We start from the raw sequence: 24664 nt of genomic DNA, 5'->3' as shown, positions 1-24664 counted from the left end.
CATGCATCACTGCTAAGCCAGAGAAAGAGACTGAACCAAATCCCAAATCCACACAGGAAGCAATTTGATCAGTAACAAGGCAGAGACAGAGGTCAGGAGCAGAAAACGGAGATTAGATTGGGATTTGTCACTCATTTCTTAAGCACTATACCTCATTGGACGACCCTTGGCTCTCAAAGGAGTCAGATGATTTAAGAGGAGTAGCTGATTTGCTGTTTGTCAGCCAGGGTTTATCATAATTGCGGGTTAAATGTTGGAGTGTCTGTGAGAAATAATTGTGGATCAACCACAGATGAAGGGTAGTAAAAAGAAAGACAATTCAGGAAACAATTATATATCAACAAATAAAATGGGGCTATGTATGGCTATGTAAGGCAGATGTCACAGATACACTCCTGAAAAAACATGTTTCTGCTGCCTTCCAACACAGCTTTTCAAGGCCATTTGATTTATTCAATGAAGTGAGATTAATTTAAATGATAAACATGATTCATTCAATACTGAATGACTACTACTAAATATAAAAAAACATGAATAATAGACAGTTTAGTCGAAATAGAAAAGTGATTTGTTTGTTTTTTTTGTCAACAATCAACAAAATCCATACCTTGGGTGTGTTGGAGCCGGGTGGGTTGGGTTGTGCGGGGCAGTTGTGGCTAGAGTTGGATCTGTTAGGGGAGGCACCTCTCGAGGACGGCCGTGACCTTCGACCTCTGTAGCGGAAACTGGCCATCACCTGGGTGGTGCCTTCTGGAAGAATAAACTTCTCACGCAGCTCCACATTTGTTCTGCCCTTAGCTGGAGGAACAACATTAAACAGTGCAATGAGCCTGGAGCCAAGACCACAGCAAAACCTTTAACAGCTCAGAAATAAGCCTCTGAAATTCAAAGCAATACTATGGCTTAAGTTCAACTTGAGGTCTATGCCCAACATCTGTGGTACAAAGTCGATTTCCTTAAACTGTTTATTTTTTGATCTGTGAAGTTATCTATATCAATGTAATCACAGTAATTACTGCAAACACATTTGTTCACAAGTTTGACGGAAATTGAGGGCCAAGGCCATTTTTTTGTGGTAATCAACAGCAAACTATAGATGCTGTTCACAGAGCTCAACTTGTTTTGAACCTAAACATTCATTTAACACATGTTTCAGGAACTTATTTCAGAAAACCATTGTAAAGGTTCTGATACTGGTTGATTTTTATAAAAAGAAGCATCTTTAAGGCTGGGGAATGATGGCCACACACTCAAATGAGCAAAACATGGTTCTGCACTTTGGTTTGATGTAAGGAATGATTTGCATGAATTTCACATCACTGGAAGCAAAAAAAAATAAAAAATCTATAAAATATATATAAGATGTAAGATTCTTTTTAATGTGATTAATTACGAATCAATGCATTATCTTGCATAGATGAGATTGTCGAGCAAGTTTCACTGCACTGCAACAGAGCTACAATAAGCACATGCAGAGAAAGTGAGAGAGGACACAACACAACACAAAACCGCATGCTAAACAGTCCCAGACTGCACAATGGAAAGGGAAGCGTGAGATTAATGTTAATGAAAATACCATTCAAGGATCACTGCAGCAAACACACACACACACACACACTGGGATGCACACATACCACTGGGATGGAGCAAGGAGAGAAAGTGTGAGAGTTGCCAACCTATAGGAGACTGAGTAATTGAAGAATTTGATTCCGAACGCAACATTTTACTCCCGTGGTGGTGAACTAGAAGAAACGATAATCGGGTTTACACACAAAGCAGCAGGAGAAGGGAAATTCTGAAAGAAAGGCTTCATGGGAAGAGACCGGCAAGCTTTAAGAATCCCATAAACAGCCAATAAGAGTGCAGGAAGAAAAGAATCAGCACCAACAAATGATTACAGCCTACATAAGAGTATCTATCAGTAACATTCTCAACATTTTAAACCGCTTTAATTATTGGGAATTTGGATTCTGTTCCAAAACCTAGTGAGCGGCATTGTTTTCTACGGTCTGCACCTCCTGTAAAGCAGCATCTGAACTCACATGGAACCTCACAAGTGACACAGTAGTCCAGTTTTAAATCAGACTTGATCTTTTTGTTCTACACTTTTCAGTATTGAAGAAAGCTGGTATGAGTGCTATACAGCATTGACTTCACTGCTTTTAAATTTGGCCAAAATGAGGTATCTTAGAAGGCAGCATAATAATGAAATGCTGTTTAAAATGCTGCCTTTATAGGAAACCCAACTAGGTTTTTGGAACAGAAACTTTGTGTCTGCAAAATAATGTCTTGGTGGGAACAAGACACAGTTGAAAAATTTTGTTATTCACAATATCAATGTCTGAACAGCGTAAGCCGCAGTTGATTACAAAATCAAGTGGACATTACCTCTGCATGGGTCATTTTTCACCAGGAACTCGTCCAGGGCCATCCAACCTCCACCCACCCGCACCATCACCGTACTGCGCAGGATCCTCACCAGCCGCAGCTGCTGCGAATCTCCAAACTGAACACGAACAGAGAACACAATCATTCCTCTCAAATACAGTCATGTTTGTCAGTGACAGGCACGCAGCAGAGCAACATCAGAAACCTGGGCCCCGTAACACACGTTTCAGAAGAGTAAAAACTAGCCATCAGACGTGTGGAAGCAGTGAGTCAAATCACAACATTATCAGTCCCAGTTAGATGCTGTTAGATTTCTGTTCTGTTTATCTCTGGCTTCCTCTTGTTGCTCTGCTGAGCCATTTGATCAAAACGAATTGTGACTGAGAAACAACATTGGTTTCATTCCAGAAGATGTGAAATGAATGGTCAATCCAACTGGTTTCATTCATGGCTTTGTGCTAATTTAAGATTGATCGTGAAAAATGTCATCATCATGTGTGGTGGCGTGGTTCATTATATGTCATTAAAGGTGTACACAGTCATCTCAGAGTTTGTATTACTGACTGATTATACAGCGGTTCTGGACCTTATACTGCCACCTGTGGGCATGGATGAAGCAAAAGCAAAATATTTTCCTAATAAACAGCTGGCATGTGTCACCCATGACTTTATTCCACATCCAAAAGTGTCTTATATACGCACAAACAATTATTTAGCAAAATAAACAACTACATTCATAGAAATTCATAATGTTAAAAATTTGTCAGATATACTTTATCTGACTTTATGTGTGAAACTTTATTATAACAGAAAAAGTGACTCAGTGCACGTTTAAGATGAGGTGGACAGGATCAGTGTGTCCAGTAGGGTGTGCTATCAGCACATTCTACACCCTCTGGCCGAGGCTCGGTTTTCATACAAATATGGGCACTGGCACGGAGACGTAGGGGAACACTTGAGCATAGCATTCCCCTTCATCCTCCATCCCAAAGATAGGAGCTAAAGAAAACAACAAGCCAAATGATTGCTGCCAGTTGGATTTGGCCAAGGCATACAGATTTCACAGCACAGAAAATTATGGCCTCATGCTTTCCGTTCAAAAAAAGAAATCATACCATATACCAAAGTTTTTCCACAAGCCAAAAATACATACAGAAGTTGCACCGTCTAGAACTACAAACTACCATTCTCATAGAGGATGCGTGTGTTAACACTGATGCTCAACTCCAACCACACACAATAGGAACAATATGGAGGAATGGCTGAGATCGACTCGCTGACACTCAACATGACCGACACACTGAGCATCTCTCTGGCCTGCAAGCCCTTTATTCTCAAAGTGATACCCAGAATGAATCAATACCATAGGTGAATTTGGTGATTGAGTGGAGGGGAAGATGAATTTTGAAGCATGATCAAGAGAATCACAACAAACGGCTTTAAGAATGATCATTTACCAGGATACAGCTTTCCAAAACAGCAACGTGTAGATGGGGGGTTAGATTTTGATTGTCCCTGTTTGTTATATTCTCATCGGCGATTAAGGGGTCATGTAAGCAGCGAACGAGACCAAACTGTCAAAAGAATGGTTTCAGTTGATGTGATATAAAGTTCTCAATACAAAGGAAGAATAAAAACATGAGGCTGGCACGGCCAAGGTCAAGGATCTTCCCAAAACACCACCCTGAGAAAGCATGTAGCTCATGATTTTATGTGATTCATACAGGGGGAATCAGGCATCTTTCAGCTTGACATTTCTCCTGAAGCTCTGGCTTGTTTGAACATCAGCCACAAACTGTGGTTAGAGGAGAAAGTGAGGCTCTCGTAAAGCAGAACTCAAATAAGGTCAAGTCAGTTAAGCAGGTAGCAGAAGGCAAGCGTACTGTTATGCTGCAAAAGCTGTCGCAAATTATAATAAAAAAGCAGAATGCGGTGCTGCGGGGAAAAATGCATTTCAACTCAAAAGCAGATTTCTAAAAAATCAAACTTCCTAAAATTCCCTAAAAACTAGGCATCTGTAGAGAAAGTCAGCATGAAACATTCAAAATCCCTTTTACTTCGTAATGTGAAAATTTCCAATTGATTGCGATCACTGCATATACTGTATGTAGTCACCGAATTGTAATACAAATCTGTATTAACTAAAAGCAAGATTTTAGAAAAACTGCATTGATGAGCTAAAGTAGAAACAGAATTGTTTATTATTAATAAATCCAATCATTGCAGGTTTTTTTTTTTTTTTTTTCTGAGTAATGCTCAATGTTGATTTCATGTTGACTAGAAACTATTTTCCAAGTATTTGTGCTCGTTTAACTCCGTCTTAAATTAATCTGCCTTAAAATTACTCAGGCCACAACATAACAGATATTAAGGACAAACTTTATCAGCACTAAACCATTTTTGGTATCATTTAGCATTAAGGAAGTAGAAATGTTCATCTGTATTTGTGACTTTCTCTAGCCACTGTGCTTCGGTGCCAGTGGAGATTTGCACACAGCCATGCCACAAACTAAATGGCTGGCTTTGGGAAGAGAAACTTCTTTAAATATGATCATCCGCTTGTGAGTTTAAGACAGCCTTAAATATTGGGCATTCAAAGACACAGTGAAAGTGAATCAGATCAAACAAAGAGCAAATCATGCATGTATACCTGATTTCCAAGGTAGAACTGATGTGGGGGAAAACAGCAAAAAGACAAACATGAGTAAATATCAGTCCACTCTTTATACAAAAGAAGTTCTGTACAACTTTTCTTCAGAGTGGCACAGTTACAGGCCTCCAGCCAGTCAGAAGAAATATTTATTAATTAAAGGCAGATTATTAACGGGCTGACTGTTACCAAATGTTACAGGATCAGATTATTAGGAGTGTTGGAGAGAAGTGGACCGTGGGAAAACCCTAATACTTTCACATTTTAGAGACTGAAAAATGCAATGGCATTCTCTTTGGCAACAGTAGTGTCGGGGCAGAAAGGTTGGGGTAGAGGAGCAGTTTAACAGGGGTCAGTGGAACACTACCAACTTTCCCTCTTGTCCTCAAAACATTCATTATATCAGCTTAGATACAGGGAATCAGGAATCAGAGTGTTTGACTGCTAGACTGATTACATACAGTTTAGTTGTCGCCACAAAAACAACATATTTTGTAGTGAAATCAGGATTGGGGTTTTTTCTAGCATTGAGGTAAATGCAGTTTTGACATCAAAATGTCTGAGAAAACTAGATAAACTTTGTTGTAAAAATACAAATATATGTTAACAAACAATTTATTTCATTCCTCACCTTGTTTCCACAACCATATAATAGTAATCGATCGTCTGATTTTATTTTTGTCTCTTTATTTTGAAATTCGGCCAAGGGTTTCACACTAAGTTTCATGACTCATCCAGAAAGCACGAACAATCTGTCGCTTACCCGATATTTGTTGGCGCCAATCTGCTCTACTTGGAAGCGTTTCGGACACTTGCACTTTGCAACTTGGCGAGTCACCTAAACACATGAAGTCATACATCAGACAATTCCAATAATTCCAACTGTTGCGTAGAACTTTCCAGAAAGTAAGCTGGTAACATTGACCTCATCTTCAATTTTGTCCGCATCGGTTAATGGTTTGTAAGCATCTTTGTTGGGATGCAGAGCAGCCACAAACTCATAGTAGTCGATGTAGCCATCGCCGTCACGATCAAAGATGTCTGCCACAGCGCTCATCTCCAGACGACTGGTGGGGAACCCTACAGGACCAGAGAGGTGTTGAGGATACAGCCTGAAAGACTTTAGACCTAAACAACACACGGTTTGACTTCTTTTCTTACTTGAGGACAGGATGCCATCGATGAATTCCTGCCTTGTGACTTTTCCATCCTGGTCTTTATCAATACGGCGGAAGAAATCCATGACGCGTGATTTCTTGTGGTTCATCCAGCGCATGTAGCGCTTCCTCCATACGTCAAAGTCAAAGTTGGCAAACTCTTTCAGCTGAGGGCAGATAAGAGTTCGAAATGAGTGTGAAGGCACCTGACAGCAGTGTGAGACAGGTGTGAGGTCAGGTGTGTGTGTGTACGACTGACTGACCTCCTCTAGTCTGTCCAGAGCATCGTTGAGCTTCCTCCTCCTGTCCAGCGCCAGAAGCCACACCTGCTGCCACTTACTGAACAGCAGGTTCACTCGGGGGTTCTTCGTCTCGATTTGTGCCTGTGATGCTGCGGTGTACATGGACTGTGTAGGAGATCTCTTTCCTGATGACCAACCAAACAAATGGCTTCATCAGCCAAACCTCAACAACCAGTGAGTGCACTTCTGATTGCGGGACTGTATTACAAAACCTGGTGATGTTTTTGTCAAGACTTAATAATCATTAGCATTAATTAGTCATTTGGTACCTAGCTCAAGGGCACACATTAACATTTGTTCATTTAACAGATGCTGTTTTTAAATGAGAGCTACACCATAAGTGGCTCATCATAAAGAGACAATAACACGGGAAGAGTCATAACACAAGTACAGATGAAGATGAAGACACAAAGTAAACCCAGCGTCATAATTGAGGGGCAAAGGGGGCTGTGGTGTTGCTTAAGAAATTGAACCTAGAGCTTTTTGGTTATGAGCTCAAAACCTTATCGGCTTGTCTACTCTAGGGCTGTGCCAAAATTGCATACTTCACCTCTGTAGTAGGCAAAATCAGTTTGTGAAAGGAGCAGTATGTCTGTATTCACAGTATTCATAAAAATACACTGAAAAAGATTTCACTTTGGACCAATAACAAGCAAAAATACTGATGTGTTACAGACAAATTTAGTTCTCAAATTCTATTAACGGATTGGTTCAAAACTTACATTTTGATTTAATATTAATCGAGAATATTGATCCCAAAGACAGAAACAAAGCAAAAAGATAATTTTTATTACTTTATTACTTTTCTTACTTAGGTCAAATATTTTTGTGTATTTTATTACAACTTAATTTCACCATTAAAAAAGGCTTAATAAGTAGAATTTTCAGTTACAATTTTGTTAATGTTTATTTTAGTCCACTACCTATAAAGTCAGCTTCAAAAGATCTTGTTTATTGTGATGTCTATTTGCAGTATGCATCATCTTTTCTGTAAAGTACTAACAAAACATTTTTAAATATTTTTTTGTGCCAAACTGAATGAAAACCCGGGGCTCAGATTGGATGCTGGTACTCACTGGGCGTCCGTCCTTTCCCTAGAACAGGGATCTGAGACTGAACCGGAGGATCCGCTGTGGCTTTTCTCTTATGAGTTTTGGTGATTTTATCCACATCTGGTTGTTTTCTGGTCATCTCTTCCATGAATGTCTGGTGCACAACGGAGACACAAACAGCTTATTCCAACAATTCATACTAATACTATGATCATGTTCAGCTCTTAAGGTTACCTGGTGCTCAGCGATGAGCGTTTTGACCTCCTCTAACTCTTGAGGAAGAGGTTCCTTGTCTTTCTCTCCGAGCGTGGTTTCGGCCCACTGCAGCCAGTTGAGCAGGTTCTCCAGCAGTTCCTGAGTGGCCAGCAGTTCAGCCAGAGCACTGGAGAGTCTCTGCTGGTGCTGTCGGACCCAGGCTGTTACCTGACCATCACACAGAGATCTGATCACACCGGACACAGCGCTAACAGTTATGGATCATCCACTGAGGACTCTGACCTACAACCTCTGGTTACCAGTCCAGATGTTTGAAGCAGCACACAAAACAGGAAAATACTTTCTTAATCTAGCAAGATCTGATTGACTGCCTTCGCACAACTTTTGGAAATAACAGAAAATAGTTTTTTTAGTCAGCCTGGAACTGCTGTATTTATAAAGTTAGTCAAATGAGCACTTTTGAAAACTAACTCATTTCTGGATTCACTGATCCAGATGAAAATGCTGTCAAATCTCTGAAAAACATGTTTTCTGCTTTTTTGCTCACTCTTACAGTTCTTGTGGTAAAAAATCTGTCTTTGGATGCATTAGAACATTTCACATGTCCCTCAGATGGTTTGAAGTGAGCAGAACTTAATGCTCTACTTTTAGTAATCTACTTTTATAAAAATATACATATGATGTGCTTCTTCTCAGAATGATTGGGAGACATGGACGAACCTCCTCAAAGCGTGCTTTAATGATGGTGTTCCAGTGTTTGATGGTGCTGATGGAGTCTGGGTGGCAGATGGACAGGATGGCTTCTCCCATGCTCGTGGCTTTATTCAGGGCCAGTCGCTTCTCCTCCAGCTTCTTCATGAACTCCTGCATGCATCAAACGTTCTTCCATTAGCAAATGGCTGTGGTTACACAATGAGAAGCCCATCTCCAACAACACACAGGACACAAATCATGCCTCCAGACGAGTGTTGGGCAAAGGAAGATGGCTTACAAAGAAGAGTATATTGTATTACTATATTGTGTTAATTTACTTGTTATTTCAAAAATCAACACCAAAAATCAAACCATCAATGGCCTCCCATTCCCAGAATGTAGAGATTATGTATTACTGTCTATCATTACTAACTGCTGTCTTTACCAAAGATGAAGCATATCATCTCTCAGGATGTTTGCTTTCTCAAACTGTGAACGTGAATAATGTCTTGGGGAACAAACTATTTTGGATATTGAATATGAGATCACACTATATGAGATGAAATATGGGAATTCTTTCCTGGCACGCAGTAGTTAATAAAGATTTGAAGCCATGTATGGCTTTTGTTACTCAGTTGGACGTGAAGAGAGAGCGGGCTACGGATCACTACCTCACATCATGAGTGGAGCTAATAAAATAAGAATGTCAGGGTTGTGGAAAACACACACACACACACACACACACACACACACACACACACACATGTTCTGTCTTAGAAAGATTACGATCCTTCTGGCACACATTTTCATTTATACTCAATGTTGTAATGTAGAACAGATACGATTTCATTTTTGTGTTTCATGTGGCCCATCATCGTTGCCAGTAAATACTGAAATGCTATTGTCATTGAAAGGTTTTAGAAGGTAAACATCACAAGGATTCTTTGTTATTGTTGTGGAAAACTGACCTTGTGCTGTTCAATGAGAGCGCGGAGGGCTTCTTCATCGTCAGGAAGAGCACCGTGGAAGCGAAGGCTCTGCTCGGCCTCGGCAAGCCACTCCAGTAAGATATGAACGCTGGAGTGGAACTCCTCAGCCTGAGGAACAGGGCACAGTATATACAATGTAAGTAAGACTATTTTTCACGACTTTAACATGTGCTCTGGTCATTGAAGGCTGGAGCCACACAAACTCTACTGGATCTGACAGCACCTCCGACACTTGTTTCTGATGTCACATGCAGGGTTAGCCAATCATAACTGTGTAGAAGTTTTACAGTAGCTACAGCAGCTTGTTTTATTCTAACGGTCAATACGAATGTGGGAAATTGTTATTAAAAACAAAATGCTGTTTTCAGGTCATGAGGCATGTCTTACCTGACACAGTGCCTGCTCGAGCCGTGTCTGTTTGGACACAGAGAGGCTGCAGACCGTCTCCCAGCGCGTGCTCAGCTCTTGCATCTGAACTTTGACCCAGGACGAGTCATCGTGACTGCTCTCGGTGAGCTCACGGGCCGAGCGCTTCAAAGCCTGCACGCTGCCAGTCCTTTTGCCCAACTCTTTCTGGAACACCTGCAGGACACATGGAGAAACCCATCCACATTCAGCTGCCTACAAACACAGCATTCTACCCCACACGGAAATGAGTGATTTGGAGGCAGCAACATCATCATACATATGCATCTAATCACAGAACTCCTGATGCTCGTGTGATACAGTAATGGTCATTCAATTATAGCATGGATACATGTTGGGTTAAATAGTCAATTTGTAATTAGATTTCAGGTTTTATTAGAACTATTATTAGTGGCTAACATCATCAACATCCCATGCACATTTTGTGAGGTTGTACAGTGCTGTCTATGTCCTCCTCTGATGTCATCACATTAAGGACCAATTAGGAGGTACTTGTCCACTGCTATCAATCACACGCCTAATGTTATTATTTCCTAAGACCCAGGAGGCGTTACGATATTTGCATGGAACTGCAGTCATGTCATCACCAGGCTTTAATTATGAAGCCTATGACTTTCCATCAGCATTGGTCATTCAAAAAGAAAGACAAAAAGAAAAAAAAGATTATGCTGGCTCTGTGACTTTGATGATGTGGTGTATGAAATATGAATCACATTAGGCGATCCTTCCGTGTCTTGCGACTACATCAGTGTGGAGATATTTATAGAATGTTGTCAAAAAGCTAGATCACCCAGTTCTAGACTGCATCCATAGAAATCCTGTGTAAACAGCACCAAACATAGTCAGTGACCTTTTCTTAGGTTCTCAGTTCCAAACATGAATGAGGTCATCACTTAGCTCATCAGCTCGAGAGTGTTCTGATGTCTGCTCTGGAGATGTGTTTGAGTTTGGGCTCGCCAACACGACTAATTCAAATCCTATTACACTCCCTCTGATGATGCTACAGTAACATTATATCCCAGAACAGAACCAAGACGTTACATCACAGATATTTTACCAAAGATAATGGACAAAGATTATGAGAGAATATTGAAAATATCTAGAGATGTGCCAAAACAATCATGTAATATACTGTGATGGTTTTTCGAGATGTTTCCGTTTCATTCATGCACTCATCCGTCTGGAGTTCAGAGATGAAGGAGCAGGTGTTGGGTACCTTATGGCTGTCGATGAGGTTCAGGACGAGGTCTATGTCTCCATGCACAGGCTGATCTTCAGCTAGCTGTGGTTCCACTTTATAAAGCCAGTCGATGAGAGCCTGCAGTGCGTCTGTGAACTGACCTGAGAACAGCAGAGCCTCCTCCAGCTTATTCTGCCTGGAGAAGAAACAGCCCATATGATGTCAGATACACAGTTTGACATATTGTCTGATCATGAATCATAGTTAGTTGGCAATTAACACTGATATAAGGTATTGTTTACTCAACATTCATATTTTAGGTTTGAATTCATAAGAATACATAAAGGAAAATGGGTAACACTGGGAAACGAGGTTTCATTTGTTAGCATTAGTTAACTACAGTAGTTAACATTAACACTGAAAAATACTTCTAAAACATGTTTCATTTCAGTTTGTCAGTTCATTTCAACATTTACTGAAACATTCAAATCGAAAGATGTATCTGGTAATATCATTTAATGGATCTGAGCTAACATGAATTAACAGTATTTTTATGTGCTAATATTAACAAATAAATACTGCAACAAATGTATTGCTCAATGTTAGCCGATGCATTAACTAACATTTACTAATAGGACCGTCTCACTGTAAAGTGTTCCCAGACAATACAAGTTTTAGGTATTTGTAATCACTTCAGCTTGAATTAAATTCATATTCCATTACTGTAAAAAGAATCACTTTTGAGAATAATGGCAATTCTAAAAGTAAAGCATAAAACACATGGGAACACTTCATTAATAAGAGTTTGGGTGCAAATGTGCATAAACTGTCAAAAAAAAAAAAAAAAAAAAAAAAAAAACTGAAAGAGCCTTCAATTTTAACCTGTCCTCCAACCAATACGCTTGTATAGGTCATTTGTCCAAATCCCTGAAATACGACCCATCAGAGCTTATACTACAATTGCGCCCCTATCGGCAAAAGGTTGTTTTCATATTAATGTTTTGTACTCTTTTATTTGCGCTCTGGTTTGCGTTTCGTGTAGCTCAGTTAGTAGATTATTGCGTTATACCTTGATATGTAATCATGCGATCCCAGGGAACGGACGTGGACGAAAATGTATATACTCAATAAATCATAATTTAGCATGATTTCTGTGAGGGTTAGGTTTAGGGGTGGGGTTAGGTGGGGTCATTCAAACGAATAAGCCACCTAGCAAAATATGTAGGAAATACTGTGAGATCGGTGTAAAACGGCCACACATTGCATTTAAATAAACGTACGTTTTGATTGGTAATGACGTTACACGTCATTTCATGACGACAGACGCAACGCGATACTGTCATTATTTTTACGCCCACTAGAGGCCGCTTAACTTTAAAACGTAAATATAGGTCGTAATAAGGTGCTTGCACAAACGACCTATATGGTCGTTTTTTGTTGGAGGACAGGCTCTTAAATTTGGTTATGCAAAATAAATTTTTCTGAATAGGGGAAAGTCCGGTGTTTTCCTGAAATCCACCCAAATGCTGTACCTCTCCACAGATTTCCCGCAGACTGTGTCCCACTTGTCCCGGAGCTCACTGAGCATGTCGTCCAGTTTCTGGTTGTCATCTTTCAAGGAGGTCTTGTCCTTCAGAGCGCGGCCCGTGCGACTGCTGGTGTCATACACCGAATGCTTGCTGCCCAGAGCTTTCTGGAACTCCTACAGTCCCCCACACAAGACAAACAGAGGTGAAAGGTCATTCGAACAGAGCTCAAGGACACGTGTCCCGCAAGCCGTCCTGAGAGGCCTTACGGGAAGCCTGATGTGTTTGTGACTGACTCATCAGAACATCTGAGCACTGCTGAGCTGTTAATTACACAGCACCACGCAGCACACAATCCTCTGCTCTGAGTAAAACCCACATCACCTGGGACAGAGGAGCCCGACTTACAATCAAAAACATCTAACATCTCAGTCTGTTTACTCGATGTAGAGTGTGTCATCTCGCATGCATTTTATTACCATTTTAAAGCTGCTTTAGACTAATATTACAAGTTAGTCATCTTGTTTTTCTTCTTCTTCATGAATGGATATAGCTTTTTGTATCAGTTCCATTAAAAGTTAGCTGGTCTGATTTAATCCAAAAAGTAATCCTTATTAGCTTGGTTAACTGCGTCTTGGCCAGACTAGTTCTTAACCTAGTAAATGCATCTGGCAGCAGGTGGGAATGGTGCGATCGGATCACTGATAGCAGATGCGTGTTCACCTTGTGCTGGGTTAACTGCGTCTTGATCTTGTCCGGATCATTAGCGATCTCCAGCTCAGAGTCCAGCGCTCTCTCGGACTCCTCCAGCCACTCCATCAGTTTGATCCAGGACTCATGGAACTGCAGAAGACGAGAGCATGAGAAGCCATCAGTGTAGGATGCAGTATATCATATATGTTTTCATCTTAGATCAGAACCAAACAATGTTTTACATCACTGAACCACAGAGAATTTCTTTTGGCTTTTTTCGCACTGAACAACAAAATATTCTTCCTCAAACATGGATGGCAGTTATTAAATAACTTTTTGCATACAGTGTGTATTGATCCCCTTTGGTCAGAGTCTGTGTTGATACTGTAGGTGTTCATCCTCAGCTCTGCACATCTGGCCGCTGCAGTGGTTCTCAGTCTGGCTGCATGGAGCCTGTGCGTGGACAGCGTTTTTCAAGTTCCCTCATAAATTTTCAGTTGGACTGAGATCTGGACTTTGACTTGGCTAGTCCAGGACATCAACATTGTTGTTTTAAGCTATTTCTGTGAAGCTCTGGCTTTATGCATGGGAATAACAAATCTTTTGACTTGTCTTGCAGTGAAAATACAGGGATTTATCTGTATTTCTCTACATTTATTTTATCCTATACCCTTTATTCAGACCTGTTCATGGTCAAGAAGAATCCCCACAGTACGCAAGACTGCACATGAGTGATCTTCATGTCCTCTTGTACTATGACTTAAGTTTAACCGTTTACAGGGGCAATGCACATTTAGGAAAATGACTGTAAATGTGCCAGAAATTAGCCGAAAGGCTATATTTCATCAGTAGATCCTTAACAGAATGCCAAGGATGTCAAAAAATAAAATAAAAATCTTCCACATTGTAAATTCACTTTGACATTAAAGAGTCTTGTTAAGTTGATCAGTGCCAAAAGAAGTCCACTGAAGTTCTCTGTGATTCAATCATTCCTATAGTGACTATGTCGAGCAAGAACGTGTGATTAAGAAAGCATGGCTTTTAAATGAGTTCAGTTTTCCCACCTGTCTGGCACGTTTCCTGGCATCGTCCAGCAGCCGTCCTCTCTCCACTGACCTCTGCACGACCTTCTCCCAGCGGCCTTGAACGCTCAGCAGCAGGTTCTTGATCAACACCACGTCCTGTTTCTGACTGAAGTACTTGAGGTGTGTTCCTGTCTTATCCAGCTCGATGATCTGATCCCGATGGGAGTTCACCTCAGTCACAAACACCTGCAAATCCAGCAAAAATAAATACAAATATGCAAAAGGACTAGTTCTTCTAACTGCAACAATATGGCTCATTTAAAGTCACAATGAAATGCGAGAAGCAACATATGATGATTTTCACATGTTGCAAAATGTTTCACATGTTGTTGATAATGTAAAGAAAGCACACATTGTACAGTGGAAATAGTGTTATAATATAATAATTTATCAGTTACGATGTATTTTATGGAGTCCTAAGTACAGAGTAATATTAATTAACAACATGATCTTAATACAGGGTTAGGATTTGGCTTTGGTTTAGGGTTATTGCAGGTAATTATGGATAATTTACTGTCATCTAAGTATCTTTAAATTCATATGCTTATGTATTTATAAGAAGTAATGCGATATTCAATAAGAATAATAGTTGCATTAATATTTTTGTATCTGGTGTATAATTTACTTTTGAAAAACTATTACGATGGTTTAGTGACTTTATAATGTAGCAGATTTCTTATAACTTGAAAACGTTTACAACATTAAAGCGTAGGATGTGACTGCATTAAAAAAGTATTATATTATGAATATTTAATTCCATTAATAATATAATTTTGTGAAGTTATTACACTACTATTTGCTATTACACCAGTTGCTGCAATTTTTATACAAAACGTGCATAGACGAACTGTTCACAATAATTTTCACAATAATGAAATGCAGTGAATTTTTATTTCAGCAATAAGCTGGTTTTTCAGACTAATGTTGCATTATCATGTCAGAGAGCACTGACCTTATGCTCGTCTATCTGGAACATGATGGTCTCCAGGATGAGGGAGGCAGGCGAGGCCGTGGCGAGGGTCTGCTCGGCCTGCGTCAGCCAGTTAATGAAATCCTGTAGTGAGTTATGGAAGTCTGTGGCCAGCGCCAGGGCCTCCTCCAGTTTCACCTACAGCCAATCAAACACAGCCGTTCATCTCAGATTCATGTACAGGGACACCTGGAACTGACTGCTAGGTTGACTTCCTGAAGAGTGGACTTTCGTAGCATGTAAACGTCTTCCTCAGCACCTTGGGGTTTGGGTTGGGACTAGCTAAATGAGCCGTTTGGCTTGCTGTTGAGAATAAACTAGATGGGGATGGAGGAATGTTTGGGAAACGAGTCTGAAATCAATCCTTAGGCTAGATCGTAACAAGACAAGACACATGAGAAATGATGCTATCTTTGTTATTTTGGAGCAATTTCCTCATGTCACTGATGGGCAGAGGAGGATATGAGACACTCGATGATCTCATCCCGCAGCGGGTCATGTGATGTCTGCTTAGCATCACACGTGAGGAGGAGGAGGTGTATTTGTAAAAGCTGCAGATGTTAAAGGATGTCTTGACTATCACAGACGAGGCTCTGACAACAGCCTGTGTGGTCAAACTCCTGTAGGAAACAAACCTCTCGGACTCAACATGTGCATTACTCTGACAACAGTCAGATCTGATTTGGACTTTTTCTTCACTCAATATACGCTCATCATGAATATTGATAATTAGTTTACCCAGAACTGAATATGTGGTCATCTGTCACTCACATATATAATTTCAATAAGTCTTATTTTTACTGTACCTTATTTTCAATGTGCTTTCATGGTTCTTTAGTCTATTCTATACCATAAACTGTATGTTCATTGTATGGAAAAGAGAAGTGTGTTCATCGTATAATGTTCTCCTTTTGAGCGGCACAGAAGAAAAGATTTGGAACGACGATAAAGGTGGTCAATGATGACAGGAGTAGTTTCGTCTTGGGCTGAACCTAGTGGTTTAACCACTTCAGCAGCTTTTTCAAGACCGCAGACAACTCTACTTTGTTCTGCAGTGATTTAAAACTCACTTTAGGCTTGTGCTCGAGTGAAAAAGAATCGCTCATGCGACCACATCAAAGCACAACAGATCTGAGATCACAGCTGCATGAACATAACCAGACTTCAGCTCTGGGATCGGTGATGATGAGAATGAGTCAAACTGACAGGAAGTACACAGAGACCAGGCAGTAAATCACTCTCACCTTCCTCTCCGTCACTTTGGCCTGAACACACTCCCACTTCTCCTGCAGGTTGTGCAGGTCCAGTTCAGTGGTGCTGTCTTGACCTTCAGGGGTCAAGGTCAAAATGTGCTGCCCTCGGTCAAGAAGCTGCTTGTATATTTCCTCCTTGGCTTCCAGTGTCCTGCAGAGCTCCTGCAAACACACAGACACCATGTTCACTGACAACCAGACATACCATGACTATTCAAAGAGTTACTTCTGATGTTTGAGTCCAAATATTTTCTTCATAGATCTGCAGAAATCAGAAGCTTATCAAATGTTTCAGAAATTTGGCTGCACATTCATACAATTAGGTAAATTCAAAGTCTGGAACACACAAAGAGATTTTGCAGAATATCCAAGCTGCTCTTTTCCATGGAAAAAGGCTCTGTCAGGCTCCAAAAAGAATAGCGATTGTAGTTCATAAAGCTCTACATTTCTATGCTGTGCTATTTCTGAAGCTTGAATCTGATCATTATATGCTTATATTTAGCTTGAATACATCCGCTTGGAGATTTTTAAGGAGTAAAGAAACTCATATGTGTTTGAATCATCTTGAGGGTGAGTACATTGTGACAAATTGTTCCATTTCTGGTGAATCATTCCTGACGTGATTAACATTCTTTAATAAAATGCTCAGATAAAACAAACAAAACTGTTCTCGATTACAAATGCATAAGTCGTTGAGATGTCAAATAGATATTGTTGTGTTAGTAGTTAGAAGCTGGCCATCGGTGGCGGATCTGTTGTAGTATTAAACACATACCAGATGGGTGTTAAGCTGCTCTCGGGCCGTGTCTGGTAAACCACCGAGGGCCTTCGATGCTAACAGCTGACGCTCGGTGTCTTTCAGCCACTGCTGCATGTCTTCAATCTCACCATGAAAACCCTGAGCCTGAAAACCACAGCAACATTCATTAGCAGCGGCCGGAGGAATGAGCAGGAAATCTCTCCGTTCTGAGAACAATGCTGTCTGGATTCTTCACCAGTTAGCATAGCTCATAAACCACTAGGTACTTCTCTGCCTCCTGTTTTAATGTGGGGAAAAACGTTACAATTGTGCTTGATTGTTTTCTAACAGGATGTTTCAGGTCTATAATACAATTGTGCTCTATTTCTTCCATTTTTATTTAATTAAAAAACAGTTGAAAAGGCTTGACGTAGATATCATTATTTATATGAAGTGTATATTCTATATTTACGGGGCTGTTGAATGCTTGAATCTGATTGGCTGATGAATGTTGGGAATGTGGGAAACACAGGCTCTCTTGACCACATTACAGTTCATATCACTTCACATAGTTAACTTTAATTACAGAAATCAGCATACAGTACCTATTACTGAATTTGTTATGTATTATAATTTTAGTTAAATTAAGTCTGAATTTATTATGTCTGTATATGTCTTTTAAGTTTTAGTTTTATTTAATTTGAGCTATTTTAATATTCCAGCAAAATAAATGGAAATGAAATGTAATTTATAAAGGTGTATGTGTGTGTGTGGTTGTACATACAGATATGTAGTTTTGTTGTATGCATTGCTTTTATATCTAATTCACACAAGCTCTCTCTCTTTCTTTCTTTCTCTCTCTCTCTATGTGTGTCTCTGTCTCTCGCTCTCTCTTTCTAATAACTTCATAAATAACTGCATAAGAATGCTATCAAGCTTCCATTACCAGCTTTAAAATGAAATTGGAAATTGGAACCATCAAAAGTGGTATTGGATGAGATGTGGAGGAAATAATACTATATATAATAATAAATATTTCATCAGATCGATGTCTAGAGGTGTGTTAACCCTAGTATAAGCAGAATAATTGACTCCAGCCTTTATATATATATATATATATATATATATATATATATATATATATATATATATATATATATATATATATATATATATATATATATAAAATAAAATTAATTTGGGAACGTTGTCTTTTTTTTAAATTGTTTCTACTTCAGCCTTTCAGAGTTCACACATCAAAGCATGAGAGCATGTGCGTGTATGAACTCTTTACTGTTTCTCCTTCACATTCTTTAAGATTTAGTGAGGACGTTTTTGGCCTCGTGTTGAGAACATCGTCGATCATATCTCCATTTTAGGAAAGGCTCAGCCTCTGAGAGGTCTCTGGCTGGCTTGTATTGACTCCTGACCTGCAGCAGGGCACTGTCCAGAAGCTGTCTTCTCTGCTCAGTCTTCTCCAGGATAGTCCTCCAGCGCTGGTTGAGGTTCTCCAGCTTGTTCTGCAGACCTTGCGCCTCTTCTCCAGCGCTGGAATCAATGAGGTCACTGCCGGCCTTGTTCACTGCCTCCACCGTGGTCTTGTGGGCCAGCACATCGTTCTGCAACACCTACCCAATGGAAAGAAATGACCATACGTGAGATGTGCGGGACTTCTGAGTGTCTCTGTGGTTCTGTGATCACATTATGAACTTGTTTTTCACGGTGACATACGTGGTGCTTTGCGAGCTCGATCTCGATGGCTTTGGGGTCACCGCAGGCCTTCCTCTGTTCACCAAGCAGTTCTTCGGTGTGAGTGAGCCAAGCCAGAAGTTCATCTAAAGCATGCTGGAACTGCCCCAGAGCCAGCAGCGCTCCTTCCAGCTTGTGCTACAAGACGTCAGGACACACAACAGACATCACAATAATGCTACGACGGTGTAGTGTAGTGGGAAATCAATGATTGTGATTCTCAGTGCCTGACCTGTCGGTTGATGATCTTTTTATCCAGGTTGTCCCAGAACATTTTCAGCTCATTCATTGGCTCCAGGATGGAACTGCGCTCGGCTTCCTCTCGCACCTTCTTCAGCAGAAGCCCGGCCTGATGGTTCAGCCTTTCCATCTCGATCTGTAGCTGGTACGTGTCACCTTTGAACTCCTTCACACACACGACAGCACAGGTTACATCAGAAAACTGTTTCACTATGGCTGCATTCACACAGCAGGGATTAATGCAATGATCTTGGGCTAAAAGCATGTTGTTTCACCTGTAAGTCATTTTAAAAGCATGCATGATTAAACATTTACAATTGTGCAGGCTTAAACCAACTGTGTAAGATGAAGCAAATGAATGGCTGTGTGTAAACACAGCTGTCAGCTCAATTATACTCACCAAACAATCAAACATGAAAGAGCTTGGAGATAAATGGCTCCAAACTTTGATCTAGATCCACTATGACTTTGACAAAAAGCATCGTGTCATGGCTCTGGGAAAATGTCCCACACACAAGCAGGAAATCAATACCTTCAGCTCCTCGATCTGCTGTTTCACAGTCTCCAGGTCCGTGCCCACGGGCGACATCGAATCCAGTTTGCCTTCCATAATATCCACCGAGTCAAACATGTTCTGTCAGGAACAGAAACTATTGTCACCGGCTGCACAACATCCGCACCTTGCATCGAGTCGAGTTTCGCTCAGAGCCCCAACACAAATGTGGCTCAGGTGACAGTGAAAACGAACAAAACTGAGCCACACCTAAACCAATTCTGCTCAAATCTGGAGTTTAGGGCGAACAAGTGCAACTGGTCATTATTCACAATGATCCCTTAGAACAGACTTTATGAGAATAAATGAGAAATAAAACTTGAATTATTCAGCAGCCGGGGTGAATCATTGGTTTAGAATGATTAAAGCAGGGCATGTCCTCGATCTGGTTACACTACGACAATGACAAAAAGCATGTTTTTTCTCTCTCTTTCAAAGTCTACCCTCTTGGGCTGAATCACGTCACATGATTCATTCATTTAACACTGTTTTTCCCCCATGAGCACATTCAGCATGATATCAGATCAGACTATGCTGACTAGAAACTAGCTCGGGAAGCTTCCCATGACTGCATGAGCAGACAGATCTGTGGTGGTGGTGGTCTGTGTGTCATATTTACCTGGAGACTGTCCTGGAACTGCACCGCAGCCTGCATGGCTTCCTCTAGACTCTCCACTCTCTCTTTCCATGCCTTGTTCAGGGTTTCCCAAGCTGAGTTCACCTGACGGACATACGAGATGTGGTCAGACATTATACAGTGTGACTCATCCAGCACTTCAGTTACACCAGGAACACTTCCATCCTGGGTCGAAAATGAACAATTCAACAGAATTAACTGCTATGGACTTATATACGTACAGTGGACTTATCGTGTTTATATTGTGTTGCAAAACATTTTTGCTGCTATTGAGGAGGAATGTGGCTAAGGTTTGGGGGTATGGGTTGGTTTAAGGGTGGGTTAAAGTGTAACATTTTTAATAAATGTACAAAGTTGTGAAAGCTGTGTTTTTGCTTTGTCTTTATGCTGTATGGAGTGTAGATTGATGTGGAGAAAAAAGTAGTTTAACATAAGGCTACATAATAACAAAACACGAAATAAATGAAAAGCTTCCAACATTTTTAAACCTGCAAAAGCAATGCTTACACAAATTAGCCAATGTTAACCATAATTAAAAATAAATGAATAAAATAAACATATTTTTACTAGAATGGTACTTCGGGATAAGCTCTGGTCATGTTTTTCTGAGGGAAGCATTTATTCTCCTGTGAAGTCATTACCTCATCTATACTTTTCTTGATCACTGGTTTATCAGGTTCTCCGCATGCTGTCATAAACTCCGCCCCCAGATTCTGGACCACAGTCAGTTCCTCCTGCAGCCCCTCGATCTCCTCTCTAAAGCCCTGTGAAACAAAACAGAAACTCTGAAGAGGTTTCACCAAGACGAATCAGTATCAGACGTCTGGTTGTGAAGCCTCCGGACCTCCACAGACTCTTGCTGCTGCTTGACCACTGAAGGATCGACTCCAGGCTCCTCCAGCTCTTTCAGCAGGTCGTGTGTGTCTTTGATGGTGACGATCAGAGCGCAGTGATCACACCAGAACTTCTCGGCTAAGTCCATGACATCCAGGAGCTTGGCCTCTCTTTCCTCCAGAAGAGCTTGGATGTCATTCCACAGAAACACCATCTGGTCCAGCTTATCTTGAACAGCTTTAAACAAAACAGAGGAATGCATTTTATCACACTGCTTTAAAATCAAGTAGTGACCCAAGCCCAGATCTCAACAGCACAGTTACCTTTGGCCGAAAGGTCCTTGTCTGCTCCTTCGGAGCGAGCGATCATCTCCTCTCCTCGCTGCTTGAGGGTCTCATACGATGGCTGAAGTTTCTCCAGGTCTACATTCACGGCTTTGTTCTCTGATATCTGCTCTCTGATCTTCTCCACCTCGACAGAGATGGATGGAGGCTGGCGCAGGCGTTCGGCGATGCGCTCCAGAGACTCCAGCATTGGGTCTATCTTATCATGGAACTGCAGAGGTCATTGACAAGCAGAAATGTTGCAAAAAACTTAATTCAGTTACTTAGGTCTTGAAGATATGGTAGCAACAGCCTGCTTTCTTCTTCTAATGGTGAAAGAGAGGAACATTAAAGGAACAGTTTACCAAAAAATGTCATCATTTACTGATCCTCAAGTTGTATGATTTTTTTTCTTGAGTGGAACATAAAATATGGTAATTTGAAGAATGTTGGTAACCAAAGAGTTGCTTGTAACACAAAAATACTATGGAAGTCAATGGCTACCAGCAACTCTTTGGTTACCAACATCTGTTTTTGTATTGAACAGAAGAAGAAAAAATCATACAGGTTTGAAACAACTTGAGGGTGACTAAATGTTCATTTTGGGGCTGAACTGTCCCTTTAATCAATGCTACAAAAGGGCAGAGTACGAGCCCAATGAAATACTGCAATGCACCTGAGTGGATTTGGAGATGGCCTCGTCCAGGGCAGCCGCTCTGTGCTTGACGTCCACTTTCAGCTGGCTGTACAGTTTGTCTGCGGCCTGGTATTTCTCTCTGATTGGTGCCCCCTCAGTGGGACTCAACTCCACCAGCTGAGGTCCAGTTTTATTCATCTTGTCAATGTGTGGCTTGTGCTCTGCTATCAGCTCCCTCATTTGCTGAAGATGGAAAGTTTTATACCATCAGGATAAAAAGCAATGGTTTTTTCAGATCATAAAAAAAACAAAAAAAAAAAACACTTTCAAACACAATCCGACAACGTATCATGCAGATCTCAATTAGCATCTGTCTGGGCACTGATGTACATATTTCTTTATCCTCTTAGCCATTTGAGACGCTGCATTACAACGATTTTCACAAACGGTGAAACCGTAAACCATTATATGTAAATTCATAATCACGAACAGCATACTGCTTTAATGAAATAGAAACTATATATATATATATATATATATATATATATATATATATATATATATATATATATATATATATATATGAGAGAGAGAGAGAGAGAGAGAGTGGTTAACATTTAAGTGCATCAAAAAAGTTCATTAAAATTGTCCAAATGAAAGAACACATTTTGTTTTTAGGTTTTAAGACAACCTAGATGAAAGGTTTTGATCCACTTCAAATGTTGACTACTGTATATATGTGACACAACACCAGTCTTAAGTCAATGTTTTGCAATAGCCAAAAAAAACATTGCATTGGTCAAAATGATAGATTTTTCTTTTATGCCAAAAATCATTAGGATAATCATTAGGAAGTAAAGATCATGTTCCATGAATATATTTTGTAAATTTCCTACTGTGAATATATCAAAGCTTAATTTTTGATTAGTAATATGGACTGCTTTTCTCAGTATCTAGATTTTTTTTTTGTTTTTGTTTTTTTTTTGCACCCTCAGATTCCAGATTTTCAAATAGTTGTATCTTGGCCAAATATTGTCCTCCTAACAAACTATATATCACTATATATAAACTATATATAGAAAGCTTATTTATTCAGCTTTCAGATGATGTATATATCTCAGTTTCGACAGTACACTGAAGATTTGAAAATAATTATAAATAAACTATTTTAAATCGCAGAATATTTTTATTTATTTTTTTCTCAGAAAGATGCAGTGGTAACCTTAACATTTTATCTTAAGATTTAAAAATGTCTAATGGTTTAATATAAAATAATTTAATTTAAGAGTCATGTTTGTGATTTTGTTTTTCTTTCATGTAAGCTATATATTCTGTAGGGGTGTAACGGTTCACAAAATTCACGGTTCGGTTCGATACGATACACTGGTGTCACGGTTCGGTTCAGTATGTTTTAGATACAGCAAAATGAAAAAATTGGCAGATAAATTTCCTTGATTTTTATTTTATTAAAACTACCAAAGTATGTGTTTTTTTTTTTTTACATTGAACAATGATGGAGCTATTCTTTACCCATCTTCTGTTGTGTTTTCTTAGCAGCATACTGTATGTAACAAAAACAGCTCCTTATAAAAAAATGAAAATGTTATATTGTTGTAGTAGTTATGAACAAATACAAAGATGTAACTTTTTATATGGAACTCAATAACTCTTTATATTGAGTGTGTTTTTACTCAATTGGTTCTCTATAGGGCTTATGTTTTTTGGAACAAAGCAGGAATTACGGTCTGGCTGAAATGGGCTCGTGAAGGAATATTGTAACGGGGCTCAATTACATTAAGCATGTTCTTAAAACCTGCGTTTTCCACTATAGGCGCTCGCTCACTCAGTACGCGCTGAAGGCTCGTTGCAAAATGGCTACTGCGTTTAACAGACCAGAAAAAGAAGATCCTCGAATAACCAGCAGGTCTGGTGTTTGGGTGCACTTTGGATTCCCTGTAAGCTATAATGGTGATGGTAGAATGAATGGTAAATGGTAAGGTCTCATAATCCGCGGCTATAATGTAAATGTAACGTAAATGAAGGCTACCAATCGCCGCAGTGATGTCTTTTGCCCTGTTTGAATCCGTTGGAAATGTCTGCATAAATGCTGCGGGGATAGTTTGTTGCGTGTATGTTTCTCCTTTTTCGTCTTTTCCCATATACTGACACACTAAGGTGATGTCGGCGTAAATTATTTGATGTTTCAAGTATTCCCGCTGGTGTTTTTTTTTTTTTTTTTTTTATTCCCGCTGGTGTACCCTATTGTCATGTAGCAGATGCGACATACCATCGTTTTTTTATCCACCACTCTCTTGCCATCAACATTATAGCTTACAGGGAATCCAAAGTGCACCCAAAACACCAGACCTGTT

At 40.0% G+C, this 24664-nt stretch overlaps 1 protein-coding gene across 1 annotated transcript in view; it reads right to left on the bottom strand.

Annotated features, from left to right (window-relative positions):
• Positions 1 to 24664, bottom strand: part of dst (dystonin) — a 148069-nt gene that overhangs the window by 5223 nt on the left and 118182 nt on the right. The window contains exons 72-100 of the mRNA XM_052571690.1: positions 22332 to 22535; positions 21656 to 21887; positions 21343 to 21569; positions 21140 to 21262; positions 20481 to 20582; positions 19841 to 19942; positions 19301 to 19474; positions 19051 to 19206; positions 18750 to 18947; positions 17356 to 17484; positions 16572 to 16742; positions 15310 to 15465; positions 14337 to 14543; positions 13303 to 13422; positions 12586 to 12755; positions 11090 to 11249; positions 9835 to 10029; positions 9427 to 9555; positions 8486 to 8629; positions 7784 to 7972; positions 7574 to 7703; positions 6459 to 6622; positions 6200 to 6362; positions 5964 to 6118; positions 5802 to 5876; positions 5039 to 5056; positions 2389 to 2506; positions 608 to 798; positions 152 to 262 (exon numbers count right to left, since the gene is read on the bottom strand). Of these exons, the coding sequence (XP_052427650.1) occupies positions 152 to 262; positions 608 to 798; positions 2389 to 2506; positions 5039 to 5056; positions 5802 to 5876; positions 5964 to 6118; positions 6200 to 6362; positions 6459 to 6622; positions 7574 to 7703; positions 7784 to 7972; positions 8486 to 8629; positions 9427 to 9555; positions 9835 to 10029; positions 11090 to 11249; positions 12586 to 12755; positions 13303 to 13422; positions 14337 to 14543; positions 15310 to 15465; positions 16572 to 16742; positions 17356 to 17484; positions 18750 to 18947; positions 19051 to 19206; positions 19301 to 19474; positions 19841 to 19942; positions 20481 to 20582; positions 21140 to 21262; positions 21343 to 21569; positions 21656 to 21887; positions 22332 to 22535 (4413 nt within the window). The remainder of the gene's footprint in view (positions 1 to 151; positions 263 to 607; positions 799 to 2388; positions 2507 to 5038; positions 5057 to 5801; positions 5877 to 5963; positions 6119 to 6199; positions 6363 to 6458; positions 6623 to 7573; positions 7704 to 7783; positions 7973 to 8485; positions 8630 to 9426; positions 9556 to 9834; positions 10030 to 11089; positions 11250 to 12585; positions 12756 to 13302; positions 13423 to 14336; positions 14544 to 15309; positions 15466 to 16571; positions 16743 to 17355; positions 17485 to 18749; positions 18948 to 19050; positions 19207 to 19300; positions 19475 to 19840; positions 19943 to 20480; positions 20583 to 21139; positions 21263 to 21342; positions 21570 to 21655; positions 21888 to 22331; positions 22536 to 24664) is intronic.

This window comes from Carassius gibelio, chromosome B13 (assembly GCF_023724105.1).
Source record: "Carassius gibelio isolate Cgi1373 ecotype wild population from Czech Republic chromosome B13, carGib1.2-hapl.c, whole genome shotgun sequence".
In the NCBI taxonomy this organism is placed as follows: domain Eukaryota; kingdom Metazoa; phylum Chordata; class Actinopteri; order Cypriniformes; family Cyprinidae; genus Carassius; species Carassius gibelio.
This window is presented reverse-complemented; position numbering and strand designations above follow the sequence as displayed.